The 13832-nt window shown below is 37.5% G+C and overlaps 1 protein-coding gene across 1 annotated transcript in view; it reads left to right on the top strand.

The window, feature by feature from the left end:
* Nucleotides 1–13832, top strand: part of FGD6 (FYVE, RhoGEF and PH domain containing 6) — a 70754-nt gene that overhangs the window by 20211 nt on the left and 36711 nt on the right. Inside the window, exons 3-5 of the mRNA XM_079303225.1 lie at nt 8796–8943; nt 11693–11760; nt 11853–11883. Coding sequence (XP_079159351.1) covers nt 8796–8943; nt 11693–11760; nt 11853–11883 — 247 coding nt within the window. The remainder of the gene's footprint in view (nt 1–8795; nt 8944–11692; nt 11761–11852; nt 11884–13832) is intronic.

Below are 13832 nucleotides of genomic sequence, written 5' to 3'. Positions count from 1 at the left end.
AGAAGTCTATTTAGTGTGTGTTAGACTTCTGTTGTGGTTTTCCTCTTTTTTTTTTTTTTTGTGTGTGACTGGAAAACAAAATGTTATTTTTCTTCTGATCCTGCTGTCCTTTCTCAATCTACTTCATCATACTGTGTCATATTTTTCTGATCCTTTTTTAATATTGTTTTTGCCAGGAGCTTTTTCCAAAGGTCTTGCCCATGAGCATTTCAGCTCTCCCCGTGAAACAAGAATTAGTGATAGGGGAAGGCAAAAAATTTTGCTGCAAGTATCTGTAAGGAGACAATATTGAGAGCTGTTCACACCTTTTTAAACTGTGTTTTCTGAAGTCATGGTGCAAAGTATGCTCATAACTGTAGATTCTCTTTACCTACCCTGGGAGACAGGTAATCCCTCACAGCTTTTGGTGGTCATGGAATGTGGGGACCCCTTTCCCTTTACATGCTTCCAGCCAAGAATTTAAATCCCTAGGTTTTGCAACAGTATTTCACTTTACAGTACTAGTGCTTGAGACTGTCCCATTGTATCCTCCTGGATCATATTCTACTACATTGGCATAATCTTCTTTTGGCACCTTTGCTGGAATGGATGAGATAAGTAAGACTTCTGGCCTAGGCTACATTTCACTCTCATTTTTTGCTTCATGGTCCAATATGCCCAAAGAAAAGTGGAAAAGCAGAGGGACATGAAGATGGCAGTGAAGGTGGGGATGTTTTAGCTCTAATGGTTGACAGTCACCATTGTTCAGAATATCTGAAGTTCAGGTGGCAGTTCTGAATTTATGGTGGGTTAGGTACCAGGTGCATCTGGAGTGATATGAAATTCCTCTTTATGCATTCTAGACTGGCTTGTGAAAGGAAATGTGCTGGTGTTGACTTCTTCAGGCTGGTTGTGGAGGCAAGGTACTACAGCAAAATATAACACATCCATAAAGTGCAGTAATTGATGTCTTTACTAATCTTGCTGATCGTTATCTCATTATATATTTTCTTAAATATTCCATAGAAACCCACTATTATCTTGGTTGGTATTCCTGATTATTTGTCAATCTGAGTGTCTGTCCTGCTTGTCACAATATCGTCCTTACCATGCTGTTCAGGAACTGAGCTGACCCACTGTGGGCAGCAGTTTTCTTGCAGAATTTTAAACTAAGACCTCTCTCTTTCTTATGCTTTTCTTTTTAAATGTAGCTTTGCTGTGGTGAGTGTAGAAACATCTGAAGCATGCATGTGTGTTTATGTTGAACTTTCCAAGGAGCTGAGGAATTGTCAACAAACGGTCTCACTGAGTTGACTTGGGTGAGCACGGGAGGCTGCCTGTGGTGAGCCATCCTTGGGTGCCTCTGGCCTCAGGAGCTTATGTTTGCAAATCACAGCTAAATAAGGAGACAATTTGAGATCTGTTTGCACCTTTTTTAAACTGTGCTTTTTAAAATTGTGCCATGGAAATACAGGCATGACTGTATTGATCATAGTGTGCCTGAAGCAGAGTGACTGACAGAATGGATTATTACTTAATAAGTTTTGTACCCTTTTTTAATGTGAAGTGCATATGACAAATGCACTTTTTTGTTTGGTTGTTTTTGTTTGGGTTTTTTGGGTTTTTTTTTGGTTTTTTGCTTAGAATGTGTCAGCTGTGTTTTTCTTAAATCTCCTTGAGGAAAGTAGTATGTGCTGTCTTGACCTGAGGATAACAAATGCTGAACTGAATGCTGCTGGCTGTAAACACTGGGATAACTTGGTTCAAGCAAGTCAGGTGCAGAAGTTTCCAACATGCTCAGCCAAGTATAAAAGGAGCTGCTAATGGCATGATCTAGCAGGCTAAATGTGGTGGCAGCTCTTGCAGGGTTGGTGATATCCTCCTTGCCCAGAAGTCCCAGGTGTAACCAGTGAGTGTCAGAGGTAGGACTGGGACAAAGAAAGTAGATCTTGGTGTTTCTCCTGGCAAGAGCAAACTTCTGGCATTCTGGATGGCCTCTCTCAGCAGCCAGCCCATTGACCAGGAGACAGCAGACAGCTTTCAAAGTGCAAGCAGCTCTGAGTGAAAATCCATTTCAAATAGATTGTATCGAGTTTTTCTTTTGATAGTGTATTTCTGTCATCAAGGATCCTGGCTTTTTGTAAAAAAAGTAGACACTAATGACTGCATACAGTACATATGATATTGTTTAAAATAATTCTCTTTCAATTCTTGAAGTCTTAAAATTGAAATTTGAAGTGCACGAAATATTTTAATTGTAGTTGCTCAGCTGGATGCTAGTCATTTCTGTTTTCTAGCTGTGATACTTTAAGGAGTGTTTATATTTGTAATTGAATCCTTAAAAGTCTCTAACCAGCCTGGAGAGAATATAGCATAACAGTTCTAAGTGATGCAAATAGCCATGGATTCATTGGCTTAGTTTGCTTGCCCCTTGTTTTGTGGTGCTTTTTATTTTTGAGACCATTGTAGAGGTCTGTTTTAATCCTTGCCATGCCACCTGTGGAAGGTTTCTCGCAGAAGGAACTAATGAATCTCACAGGCATAATCTGTTCAGGTAGTTTTAAAAGATATAAAGAAAGAGAAGATCAAAATCAATCATCATGTTCCTTGGGATCACACCAATATAATCTCAATAGTTGCTTTTTTCTTGTTATTAGTCATAATAATAAGAACTTATTAATACCATTTACTTCTTATTGCAGAAAAGCAAGTGACATAATGTTAGTGTTATTGTGTAAAGTCATATTTGAGAGGGTACCTTGCTATCTTGCTCTCTTGCTGTGAAAAAACACCATTTTTGGCAGAGAAGTTGAAGTCCAAGCAGCTTGGCTGCAATAAGGCAACCAGTCTCCAGTGCTGGCAGCCACATCAGTGCTCTGAGAGAGGCAGCAGCATCCACCAGCCTTTCTCACACTGTCCACTACAGCTAGAGAAGAGAGATGTCATCTCAGCTTCAGCTTTTTCATCTGTGAGTGTCATTAAACCAGAGAGGTGACTGATGCTGTAGAAGTAATTCTGAGAAGTAATCCCCCTGGCCTGGGTTGTATTTCATCTTTATTTGCTGCCTCATGTTCCAGTGTGCCTGAAGGAGAAGTGAAAAGCAGGGGGGACATGAAGACAACAACAAGGGATGGGTTATTTTTAACTCCAATGGTAAACAGCCATTGTTGTCCAGAGAATCTGAAGTTCAAATGAGAGGTGAATATTAAACTCAAGTTAAGCTCCAGGTGCATCTGGAGTGATATGAAATTCATATTTATGCTTTCTAGAGTGGTTTGCAAAAGGAAATGTGCTGATGTTGACTTCTTCAGGCTGGTTGTGGATGGGAGGTATTGCAACAAAATGTAACTCATCCAAAAAGTGCAGTAATTGATGTCTTTACTAATCTTGCTGATCAGTTATCTCATTATATATTTTTTTAACCTTTCATAGAAGCTCACTCGTGATCTTGGTTGGCATCCTTTATTATCTTAGTACTTTGCCAAGTATGCTTGTTTTCTGGAATTGATTTTGTTTTCACAAAAACCTGCAGTAATTAAATAATAAAGACACTGGAATGTCTTTAGAAAGAAACAATAAATAAAAGCAGAAGAAATTCACTAAACAAAAGGGTTATATAACCAAGCATTAATTTAACTTTTGCTTTGACTTTCCGGGAGCATCTTCTATTGTTTGAGCACCCAAATCAGGGAATTACTTCCTAAATTGTTTTGGGATATTAATTTGAGTTCTAGATTTACAGTCCAACCTAGAATGAGATTCTGAATTTAGATAGGACCGAACAGAAAAGATTCCATAGAACATATTGTTTCTTTAGGTCTTTTACTTTTGTGTTTTCTCAGAAGTGTACAACTGGTGTTCATTGAAGGAATCAGTTAGTGAGGCATACTTACAGCTATTAGGAGTATGAGGGGCCTATGAAAAAAATAACAATATTATCAGCTCTTGCCTTCACAGAGAACCAGTGTGCTTTTAGGTCTTAAAAAACAGCAGCTGAATATGCCTTAATTACTAAAATTGCAGGGAATTATGATGCTAAAAATTGAAAATGGATAAGTACTAATAATAGTTGCTTGCTCTCTGGGGAAAAATGAGGTGCAAGCAGCTGTGAAAAGATTGTGAAATGCTGTAATGATATGAAAAGAATTTGAGATTAAATATTATAATAGAGCATCTTTAGTTGCTCTCTGAAGTTCTGGTGTGTATTTTTTAGTTGAATAGGAACTTCAGTTTATGTAATTTTGCCTGCATGTTGAAAGCTTGCTTTAAAAATAAACAAACAAACATAAACACCCACAAAAACCACGCAATAGAACACTGGAGGAAAAGACAGAAGGATAAAACAGAGTATACTGGAGATTCCTTTTAAAACAACAAAAGGTTGAGAAATGAAGAGTTTGGCAGAGTGTCGTGTGCAAGACATTCATGTTCATTCAGCATTCCTACATATTTTTATTACTTACTGAAAGTAGGAAAAGATCTAAAAATAATGAAGATCACAAGGAAGTGTGTGTAAAGCAGTAGCGTGGATGAATCTATTTGAGAAATACTTTGGAGCTGTGGAAACTTGCTTTTTAGTAGTTATGGTGATGCTAACACTTGAAGTCGTTCCAATATACTATACTATAAAATACTTAATGTTGGAGCATTCCATGGCAGACAATCTTTCTGAATGATCTCAGTCAACCTTAAAATACTGTCTGCCTTCTAAAGAAGTTGGAAACTGAGACTGAAATGTTAATTGTGACTTCAGGCTATAGTGTCCTATGCAGGGTCCGAATCAACAGTCTGAAAATGAAGCCCTAAGTGTAGTTGAAGCTTCTGTAGTAAGACAAACAAACTAGTCTGAACTAGTCTTCATCATCTCTTGAAGATAAGTGGTTTTTATGCTGATTCCCAGTGGTAATAGTCTGATGGCAATTTTTGACAGTTTATCTTGCTAGGACCAGTATGTTTTATTTCATGAGTGTTTTACTATTCCAGTAGGAAAATACAGCACAACATATATGCATCAACCCATAAGCCATTCATTCCAAGGCAAACTAACGATTCCTTCATTTTATGTGTGAAATAAAAAAGCCCCGTGTCTATATTTAGACAACTTGCTCACGAGATATGGCAAGATGTTCTTACTCAGTGCACAGCACAGTGAGTTGGCAGGGTTGGTGTTTCACATGACTGATAATGCAGAAGTTTCTATTGGTATTGCTGTGGGTAGGACAAAGGATCGTGATGAAGAGGGAACAAGATAGAGACAGTTCACAGTACCCCAAAATACCTATCAGAAGAGCCACTTAAAATAAGCCTTACTGCATAGTTGTGGTATTTCAGAAAAAAGGGGATTAATATGTTAGAAAAGACTGTTTATTTAAAGATTTACTACTATTTCCAAAGGCAGTTAAAGTGCAAGGGATTTCAATCCAGAGATAACTTTAAGAGAGCCATAAGTACACTTATGTTCTAGATGACTTCAGAGGTAAAAGTACAGAAAAGAGTAATCAGTAAATACATACCTGCTTTCTGTTTTGCCAGAAAAGCTGTCCATGAAAGGTTCAGGTGTAATGTATGAGGAGAATTGTGTGTTCTTCAGCACGTGGCTGATAAACACAAATGAACACCGTAACTCTGTCCCCGTTTTCTGTGAGGAAAACGCAGCTGCAGATACCACTGGAAAGTATCTACCCCTGGTTCCAAAACTGCATCCTATCCCTGAACTGATGGCTTGTTTGATTCTGGAAAATGGCTGAGTGTGAACTGACTCTTGATCATTAATCATCTAATCATCCAATGTGCTTTTTCTTCAAAAAGGAAAGAAAAGAAGGGAAAAAGTATAAAAATTGCCACTAAAAAAAACCCCTCAACAAGATGTATCATGTGGAAGAACCAGAGGGCTGTGAACTGAGCAAATACAGGAAAAAAGTGGAGTAGGTACTATATGTAAGATTTTATACATGGTTGTCTCAGCTGTCATAGCTTCCTTTATGTGAATAGTAGGTGCATAAGCAGCTTATTGCTTCAATATTGTGATTTGTAGGAAGGAAAAATACTTATACAGTGAGTAGCTGACATTTGTGGACACTTACTACACATCCTAAATTATCACTAGATAATTATTAAAATTTTTAAGTAGTTTTTTTTACTGGAACTTTCTATTAGATAAGCTGTCTAATCTTATATTTAGAAAATGCTTCACACAACACGAGCCGGCTGGTTTGTTCTTTATCCTCCAGTGCTGAGGGGATTATGTTTGTGCAAGTAAAATACAGCTTCACCTGGAAGTATTTTTGTTTCTGACTTCCAAAAGGGTGAATTTTCTAAAACTTCTAAGTTTTGGCTCAGCTGTCATGAAAAGTTTAAATGGAAAATGACAACAAAGTCTGGGAGTGGGCATCCAGTAGAATATGTTGAGGCAAAAGAACAGTGATGTCACAGGTGTGAAAACAATGTTTTCTTGATGAGAAGGAATCTCAGTTAACGAAAATTAAAACAGTTGGAAAATACATTTTCCTATATTAAGGCTGGGAAATAGGGCGATAAAATACCTATTAACAAAAATAGACATTAATGAGTAATGGACCAAAAAGTGTATTCCAGTGTGGTCAGAGATAAAGCACTTAATATATTTTGCAGTGGGGGGAAAAATGCTCTTGATCAGAGATAGATTCAGTGACAGATGTGGATAATAAAGCTGAGTAATTTAGTAAAGGAAGGAACAGCAGTAGTTTCTGTTGCGGATTTTGACTAAAGCTGGGGCATATATCTACCTCATGTCATGCTACTGATGTAATAAAGTTGTTTGTCAAAATGAAAATATGAGATGGCATCTGTTAAAATAAATATTCTTGGCTGACTATGACATATATAAACTAGACGAGGAGTTTCTGAATTGCTGAAGTTAATGAATAACTGCAGAAATCTTGGTTTCCTGGTAGCATGATTCCAGAGAAAGCTCCAGTAAAAAGCTGCTTTTTTGCCTTCCTGAAACTCTTGGAGACTTTATGGGAATTGTCCCTGGCACACACCATATACTGTTGTCATCAGCACTCATCTCTGCTATCTTCCTGCATGAACCCAAAGAAAAGGGTGTCTCTCTGCACCCTGGGTGCTGCAGTCTTGGCTCAGGACCTTGTTGAACTCAGTGATAACCTTACAGTCGCCTTCCTCCCTGCCCCCATTCAGTTCTGGGAGACAGTAACTGCTTGGGAGTTTCCCAAGTCCTTCCTGTGTTGTCATAATAGAACCAAGTTATTTTAATCTTCTCTATGTCTTCATGGCTGGCCAAGCTCTGTCCACAGGCCAACTAATCTTCATCTCCAAATATATTTCTATTTGTGATCAGTATTTTTGTATTGGTTTGTTGGTTTTTAATTCCATCTTGAGTAATAAACACTTTGCTGTGGCAGAATCCCCTTCCTATACCTGCTGGGTGCCCTCAGCCCCACTTTCCATGTCGCTGACAAACATGTTTAACATCTCCAGTGCCAATACTGAACCCTGAGGAATATTTCTGCTTTTCAGATTGCTGGCAGACACCTTCCATGGTGACAGGTTTTCTTTCTGGTAGCTATCACAGATAGAGGGGGCAAATCTGCATAGTTACCCTCCATCCCTGCTTTCCTCTAATTCAAAGCAAGGGAAAAAACAGTTGTTACTATACCTTGTCTAGGGAGGTAGAGGGCCAGGTACGTGGAGAAGTGTGTAGCCCTGGCAGTGCAAAATTAGGTGTTGGTCAGCCCTGTGAGATCTCTGCTGGCTGCAGTAGTTTGTGGACAAGGGTTCCTGGGTTTGCTTTTTGTTTTGCAAGATAGCTAATCAGTTTTGGCTCATGTCAAAATAAATCTGTGGCATCCCAGCATCTTTTTGCAGACCTTGGAACACAGATTATGTGATTTTTAGATAGTTTTAGTGTAATTAGAAGTTGGTAGATGTTTTTAAGGATTAAAAGTATGAGCCCAGTGATTTGCTGTGTTTCTATGTAACCTACCAAAAATGTAAGGCTGTTTCCTCTAGTCTGTTTTTCTATCTTTCCTTACGCCTTTTTAAATTTTATTTTAGAATTGCATTTCTTAAATCTCTACTGAAGTTGTCAAGGCTAGTTAGAGGAAGGAGATTGTGTGCCTGTCTCATGAAATTACTGTATTGTGAAGATGGCTGAAACTAATAAAAAGAGATCTCTATAATGATTGTACAGCAGGAGAACAAGGTTATGTTTTATAGCTTTGACAGCTATCCAAAAGGTGTCTGTTTCTGGGGGATGGGTGCTCTTAATAGCAAAAGATTCTGCTTCTCTGCTTTTGAGACTATGTTGGACAGAATGGTTAGGATACTGCTGTCACTGATGCAGTTGTTTAGCATATGCATTGAGAAACAGTCTGTATATATACATGCATCTAGAATCTCACACAGAAAGCTCCAGTGTGAACACCATATCTGGAACAAGATTTGCTGCTGTGAGATAGAAGATAGCAAAATGGCTTGATCTTTGTCCTGGCACACAAATGCTCTATACATGCACATAGCAATAAGGGAATAGATTTAGCAGACTTTGTTGTTAGGCAAACTCTGATGGACATGAATAATATAAGTACTCCAAAGGTACTGTGGCTTTTGCTTGCTGTTAATGAGCATTGTATCAATACTAACATAAATAAAATGTTGCAGTTATGAGCCACTATGGAAAAGCCTCCAATTGTTGTAATCTTCAGACTACCCACTACTGTTTTCAGGGTCTCTGATACCAAGTTGATCATTTATTGTGGGGTGAAATAGAAAGCTCCTTACATAAATGAAGTATGATGTATATATTTTAATATTAGGTCCTTAGAAGAGCACCATGATCATCCCAATGTGGTAATGGGAGATCTTCAATCAGATGAAGAAGATATCATGAACAGTTCTGATGAAGATGATGACACAAATTCTGATTCCAGCAAAGGGGAGACTGATGCTCAAGAAGATAAACAGGTATTCTTCTGAAGCTATTCCTCACTCTTGCAGTATTTCTAATTTGTAACCTGTTGGGATATTTTCAAATGTAAACCACCTGTTAAGGTTGAGGTCTGGCCTTCTGTTATCTTCTTTGAGTGCCGGCTTGGAGTGATTTTCCTTATTTTGATCTTATTTTTTTTTCAAATAAAGAGCAGGAAGATAGTGTTAACTGAATGAAATTAAGTTATGATGGTCCTGTCTCTCCCTTTGGGGGTACCCGTGTTCTGGATTCTCAGTCCTGGATGCCCTGAAATCATCCTGCCCATAGACTAGTGCTTCTCCTCAGCACCAGTCCTGGCAGCTGTTTCCTTTGATAGTAGTTATATCTGCTTCCTTTCTTTAAAAATAATTTAAAAACAAAACAAAAACAATGCCCTAACAAGATAAACAGAAAAACCCTCTGAAGATTTTTAGTGCTGGAAGAGAAGACTTGGCATGTTGGGTCTGAATGTTGTTGAACCAAATGAGAGGACTAAATTGGGAAAGGGAAAGAGTCAAGGGAAAAACTCATCCCTGTGAAACTAAACAAGACTTTACCTGTATAGAAGCTAACTTACCTTTTGTGCCTCTAGAAACGCACTCAACCTTTCTCAATGGAGTTTTACAGGAAAGTGTCCCCATTAGGAGGGTTCTCAGGCAGGTTTTATGGAGTAATTCAGCACTCGCTGTGAGGCATCTGCTGTCGCTTGCTTCAGCTGCCTGCGGCACGTGCGGCTGGCAGCTGGGAATTAACAACCAACTTCCTCACAGCGAGAGCAGCTGCAGAGGAGAATGAAGCAGTCTCTGCATCGGTCATCAGCTGGGCATGTTTTATTTTTCTTTACCACAAGCATCTGGCTGCTTGATGCTTTATATCTGTTAGGGGACTTACAAGGCTTCTTTCCACTGTTGTGCCGGAGAGCCTTATGTGTATCCCTTTGGTTCTCCCATTAGAGACTCTCAGAGCCAGAGTATCTTTGTCTGAGTAAATGCAAAGTGGCCCTTTCAGCACCAGCTGGTATGTGAAAAGTCTTTCAAATGGGGTTAGAAACAGACTGTGATATTTAGTTTTGTAATTGTTTAGTGGTAGCATCTTGTTCTCAAAATACTAATTTTCATCTCATTTGCAACTGACACATCTACAGTGATGGCAGATCCCTTGCTCTGCATAATTGACTTGTGAATTCAGTCTTGCAGGGAGTGTGTCAGCTGTGCTTTTTAAATAGGCACAGAGGCCTGAGGTGAGGTGTTACAATCTTGCCTGAATGCGATTGACCCATACAGGATAGATCTCAGTGTTCTTTGGAAAAAAGTTTAATTTCATAAGTAAAATCCCAGATCTGTGTGCAGATGTCTATCTATATAGTATATAAAATAAGTAATTTTGCACATATGAGGTTATACAAAACTATATATTAAAAAGTTATGTATATAAAGTTATATACATTAAAAAGTTATACAAAACTATTTAATTTAGAAATTAATTTTAATTCAGTAATTAGGTGCGGTGTCATTTGAATTCCAATGAAAAAATGTAATCTAGATTTATTTTTTATTTTCAATACAACAGTATCATTAAAACCAATCTATGAGTACTGTCTGTTCCATGGTTTATTTTCCAGCACCTGAGACTAATTTATAGGTTTCAAGAAGAACTAAATCTTCAGAGAAGTCTTGCAACATTAGTGCTTAAGAACCAAAGTTTTGTGGATAAAATGCCACTGATACCTGATTTTCTAGATAAATTGTTTAGTGCCCATATTATACTACCCACAGTCAATACAGCCTTCCTAGGACTTCATCTCACTTGAGTTGAATATCCTGTGATGTTATAGGGCTCCTCATCCTCTCTTTCTTTGCATCACATTAAAATGAAAGCCTGAATGTGCAATGGATGTGGTGACAGCTGGCAGCAGAGAAGCATATGGCAAATCATGAGAGCTATTTTGGGAAAAGGTGTTCCATCTGAGGGAAATCATACATGGAAGTTACACTGTGTAGTGAACACATTTGCATCCTAATGCCTTCTCCATTTGCTTTGTTATACCTATTCCCTCTATCTGATGTTGAACAGTACTACTGGTTTTTTGGAAGCCAAATGTCCATGTGAAACCCAAAATCTTCTCCACAGTGTTTCAGGCAGATGACAAGGCTCACATATCTGCATCTTTGGAATGCAGTTGCTGTGTATTCCAGCAGCTCTGTTAGTAGATGATCAGAAACTGGCTTTTCTATTCAATGTGAATTTTTTCTTCTTTTTGGTTTTTTTTTTGCCTGTCATCTCATTTTTCAGTAAAGAAAATGTATTTATCTTTTAAGATGTTCCTGAAATGCATTTGAGTTCACAGCAGATATTACTGTTGCTGTAACAATCAGAAAAAAAAATTAAATAAAATATAAATACTACCTGTACTTTAGTATTTTTGCTAAACCAGTAATTGTTTGTTAGGATTTCTTTCATTATGGGCTTCAGTGCTTCTTGTAATAATTCAAAGAAAAGGCTGACAGTGTTGTAAAATCTGCTCCTAGCTAATATTGTTGCTTCCAGATACAAGCTAAAATTATTTTCTCACAGATCCTGAAAAACCAAAAGGTATCAAAGCCAAGAGATTTTACAGCATTATGAAGTGTTTTTCTTAGAAGTAACTATCAAATAATTACATTGAATTTAAGGAACTAATAGCTGGAAATGATCTTTATGACAGTTTTAGTAGGTGTGTAGTGTAATGTGTAATTTTATTTGCAGGGTAAGGCAGCTGGAAAGAAAACAAAGGTTTACCATATTGCCAAGGAGATCATGAGCTCAGAGAAAGTGTAAGTGTCAATACTACACTTAATAACTATTCAATATATTTTAATTGGGCAATTAAAATGTAACTGTTTACTTTTTCTTGCTTTTCTGATAGGTTTGTGGATGTGCTAAAGCTCTTACACATTGTAAGTACTCAAAAAAAAAAGCAGTTTTGCTCTTCTATTTGTTTAATCTATTAAAGTTTTATGTTTAGGCTTTATAGCAGTGACTGTACCTTTTTTTTCTGCTGCATCTATAGATCCAAAATATAAAAATAATCTAATTAAGCTCAACTTTGAAGTTTCACATTTTACATAATGGATGAATATTTTGGTGGTTCCTTCTGGATCTCCTTAATAATTTATGCAGTTCCCAGTTGAGTATGGTTATTGAATACTGAAAATTGAATCAATTTATATTAATCAGAATCATATTTATGAGCCAGCTTGTACTGTCTTATAAATACGTGCATAGCAACAAAAATAAAGTTTTTGGTTAGAATAACTCCTTAAATGGTGGGAGGAGGCAGGAATAATTTATTTTAGAAATGGTACATTAAAATGCACATTCTTGAAGTAATCCAATTAATAGTTAATAGCTCTAATGATGCATCCATCACCATGGCAGCGTATTTTTTTTAAGGTTGCAGTTCCTTCCATCAGAAAGATGTTTGCTTTCTGATAGCTCAGCAAGGGTTAAGTGTTTCATCTGTGTTTGTGCAGATCAGTCATCTGTAAAACATGCTTTGTTGAAGGTGATAATAGGAAATTAATCAAGAATTTTTCTTTCTCTAGCTCTATTTTGTGTGTTTTCTGTCAAGCTTGAAATGTTCTGTGTTTGTACCATTTTGTCACTCTATTAAGTGCAAACATCGTGGCTTTTTTCCTTGGGCAATAGAAGTGGTTATATTGCAAACAGATGCATTGGTTTGTCTCAGTCTCCTGAGAAGCCTATTCTGTGAAACTGGGAAAAGAGGCTCTTTTAAATGGTTGTATACAGTCCTGTAAAACAGAGATTTTTCTCAGGGAACAAAAAACTCACCACATCTTTTGCTGACTCCTCTTTTGCTTTCTTCCTAATACCTGATTTTCTTATCCTGTTCAAGCTTGGATTTTAAGAGCTGGCTCCATCAGCTGGATCAAATATATAATTTATATTCAACATGGTTTCTAATACAGAACTTAATCTTAACTACTGGTAAAAGAAAGAGAGTTGTCCTAGGCAAGTTTTAAGCTGTGTAATTTTAAATTATCATATTTTTCAGACATTTAACTTATTTTTTAAAGGTACCTTTGCTTTTCAGTGTCCCAGTTTTTTAGTGGAGTAATGGAAGAAAGGCTGTTGGTAAGGAGGATACAGGCAAGCAGAAGAATGATGTGCAAAAAGGGAAGGGTAGAGAGCTTAGGAAGTTTTTAGGATAAACTTTAAGCTGTCCCCACAGTGCAGATGTGCAGTGGTGTAGGATATGTTTTGCTTTTCCTTTAATGGATAACTTGCAACTCTATTCATGACAGTCTGCTAGTTTCTAGCTGCCAGATAAAAACTATTAGAAATGTTTTTGTTGGCTAGCAATAACAATCAATGTGTATTCAGCCTGGTTTAACAGGGAGGATGCTAGGCTAGGAGTTTAGGAAATACTTTGTCCTTTACTTGTCAGTTGGCCTGCAGCAGGAACCTTGTGAGTGTCCTTGTCAGAGAGGGCACTGGCTTTGAGGCTCTGTGTGTGTGCATTCTTCATTAAATGAGAACTGCCATAGCTAAGAGAGGTTGCAGACACCCAGTTTTTTATTTCCAGGGAATGGTATGCCTGAGGATTTGTTTGTTTTTTACACACATTAAATCAGTTGATTTAATCATATATTACTTAGGGACAATATTTTAATGTTGATAAAACTATCCTTTTGATTTCACATGCACTGACCACTTTGGCTTACTAACTGCCAGTCAAGCAACCTCTGACAAATTTCTGCATTAGAACTTAGATTCTCCCCAGACTCTTTTACCCATAGTAAAGATTTGGCTTATGGGGGATGCTCCATTGCACCTTCTGAGACATCTATTAGTGGCTTTCCACTTGAAATTTAGTGACTAATTC

Source organism: Erithacus rubecula (assembly GCF_903797595.1).
Source record: "Erithacus rubecula genome assembly, chromosome: 4".
Taxonomy (NCBI): Eukaryota; Metazoa; Chordata; class Aves; order Passeriformes; family Muscicapidae; genus Erithacus; species Erithacus rubecula.
This window is presented reverse-complemented; position numbering and strand designations above follow the sequence as displayed.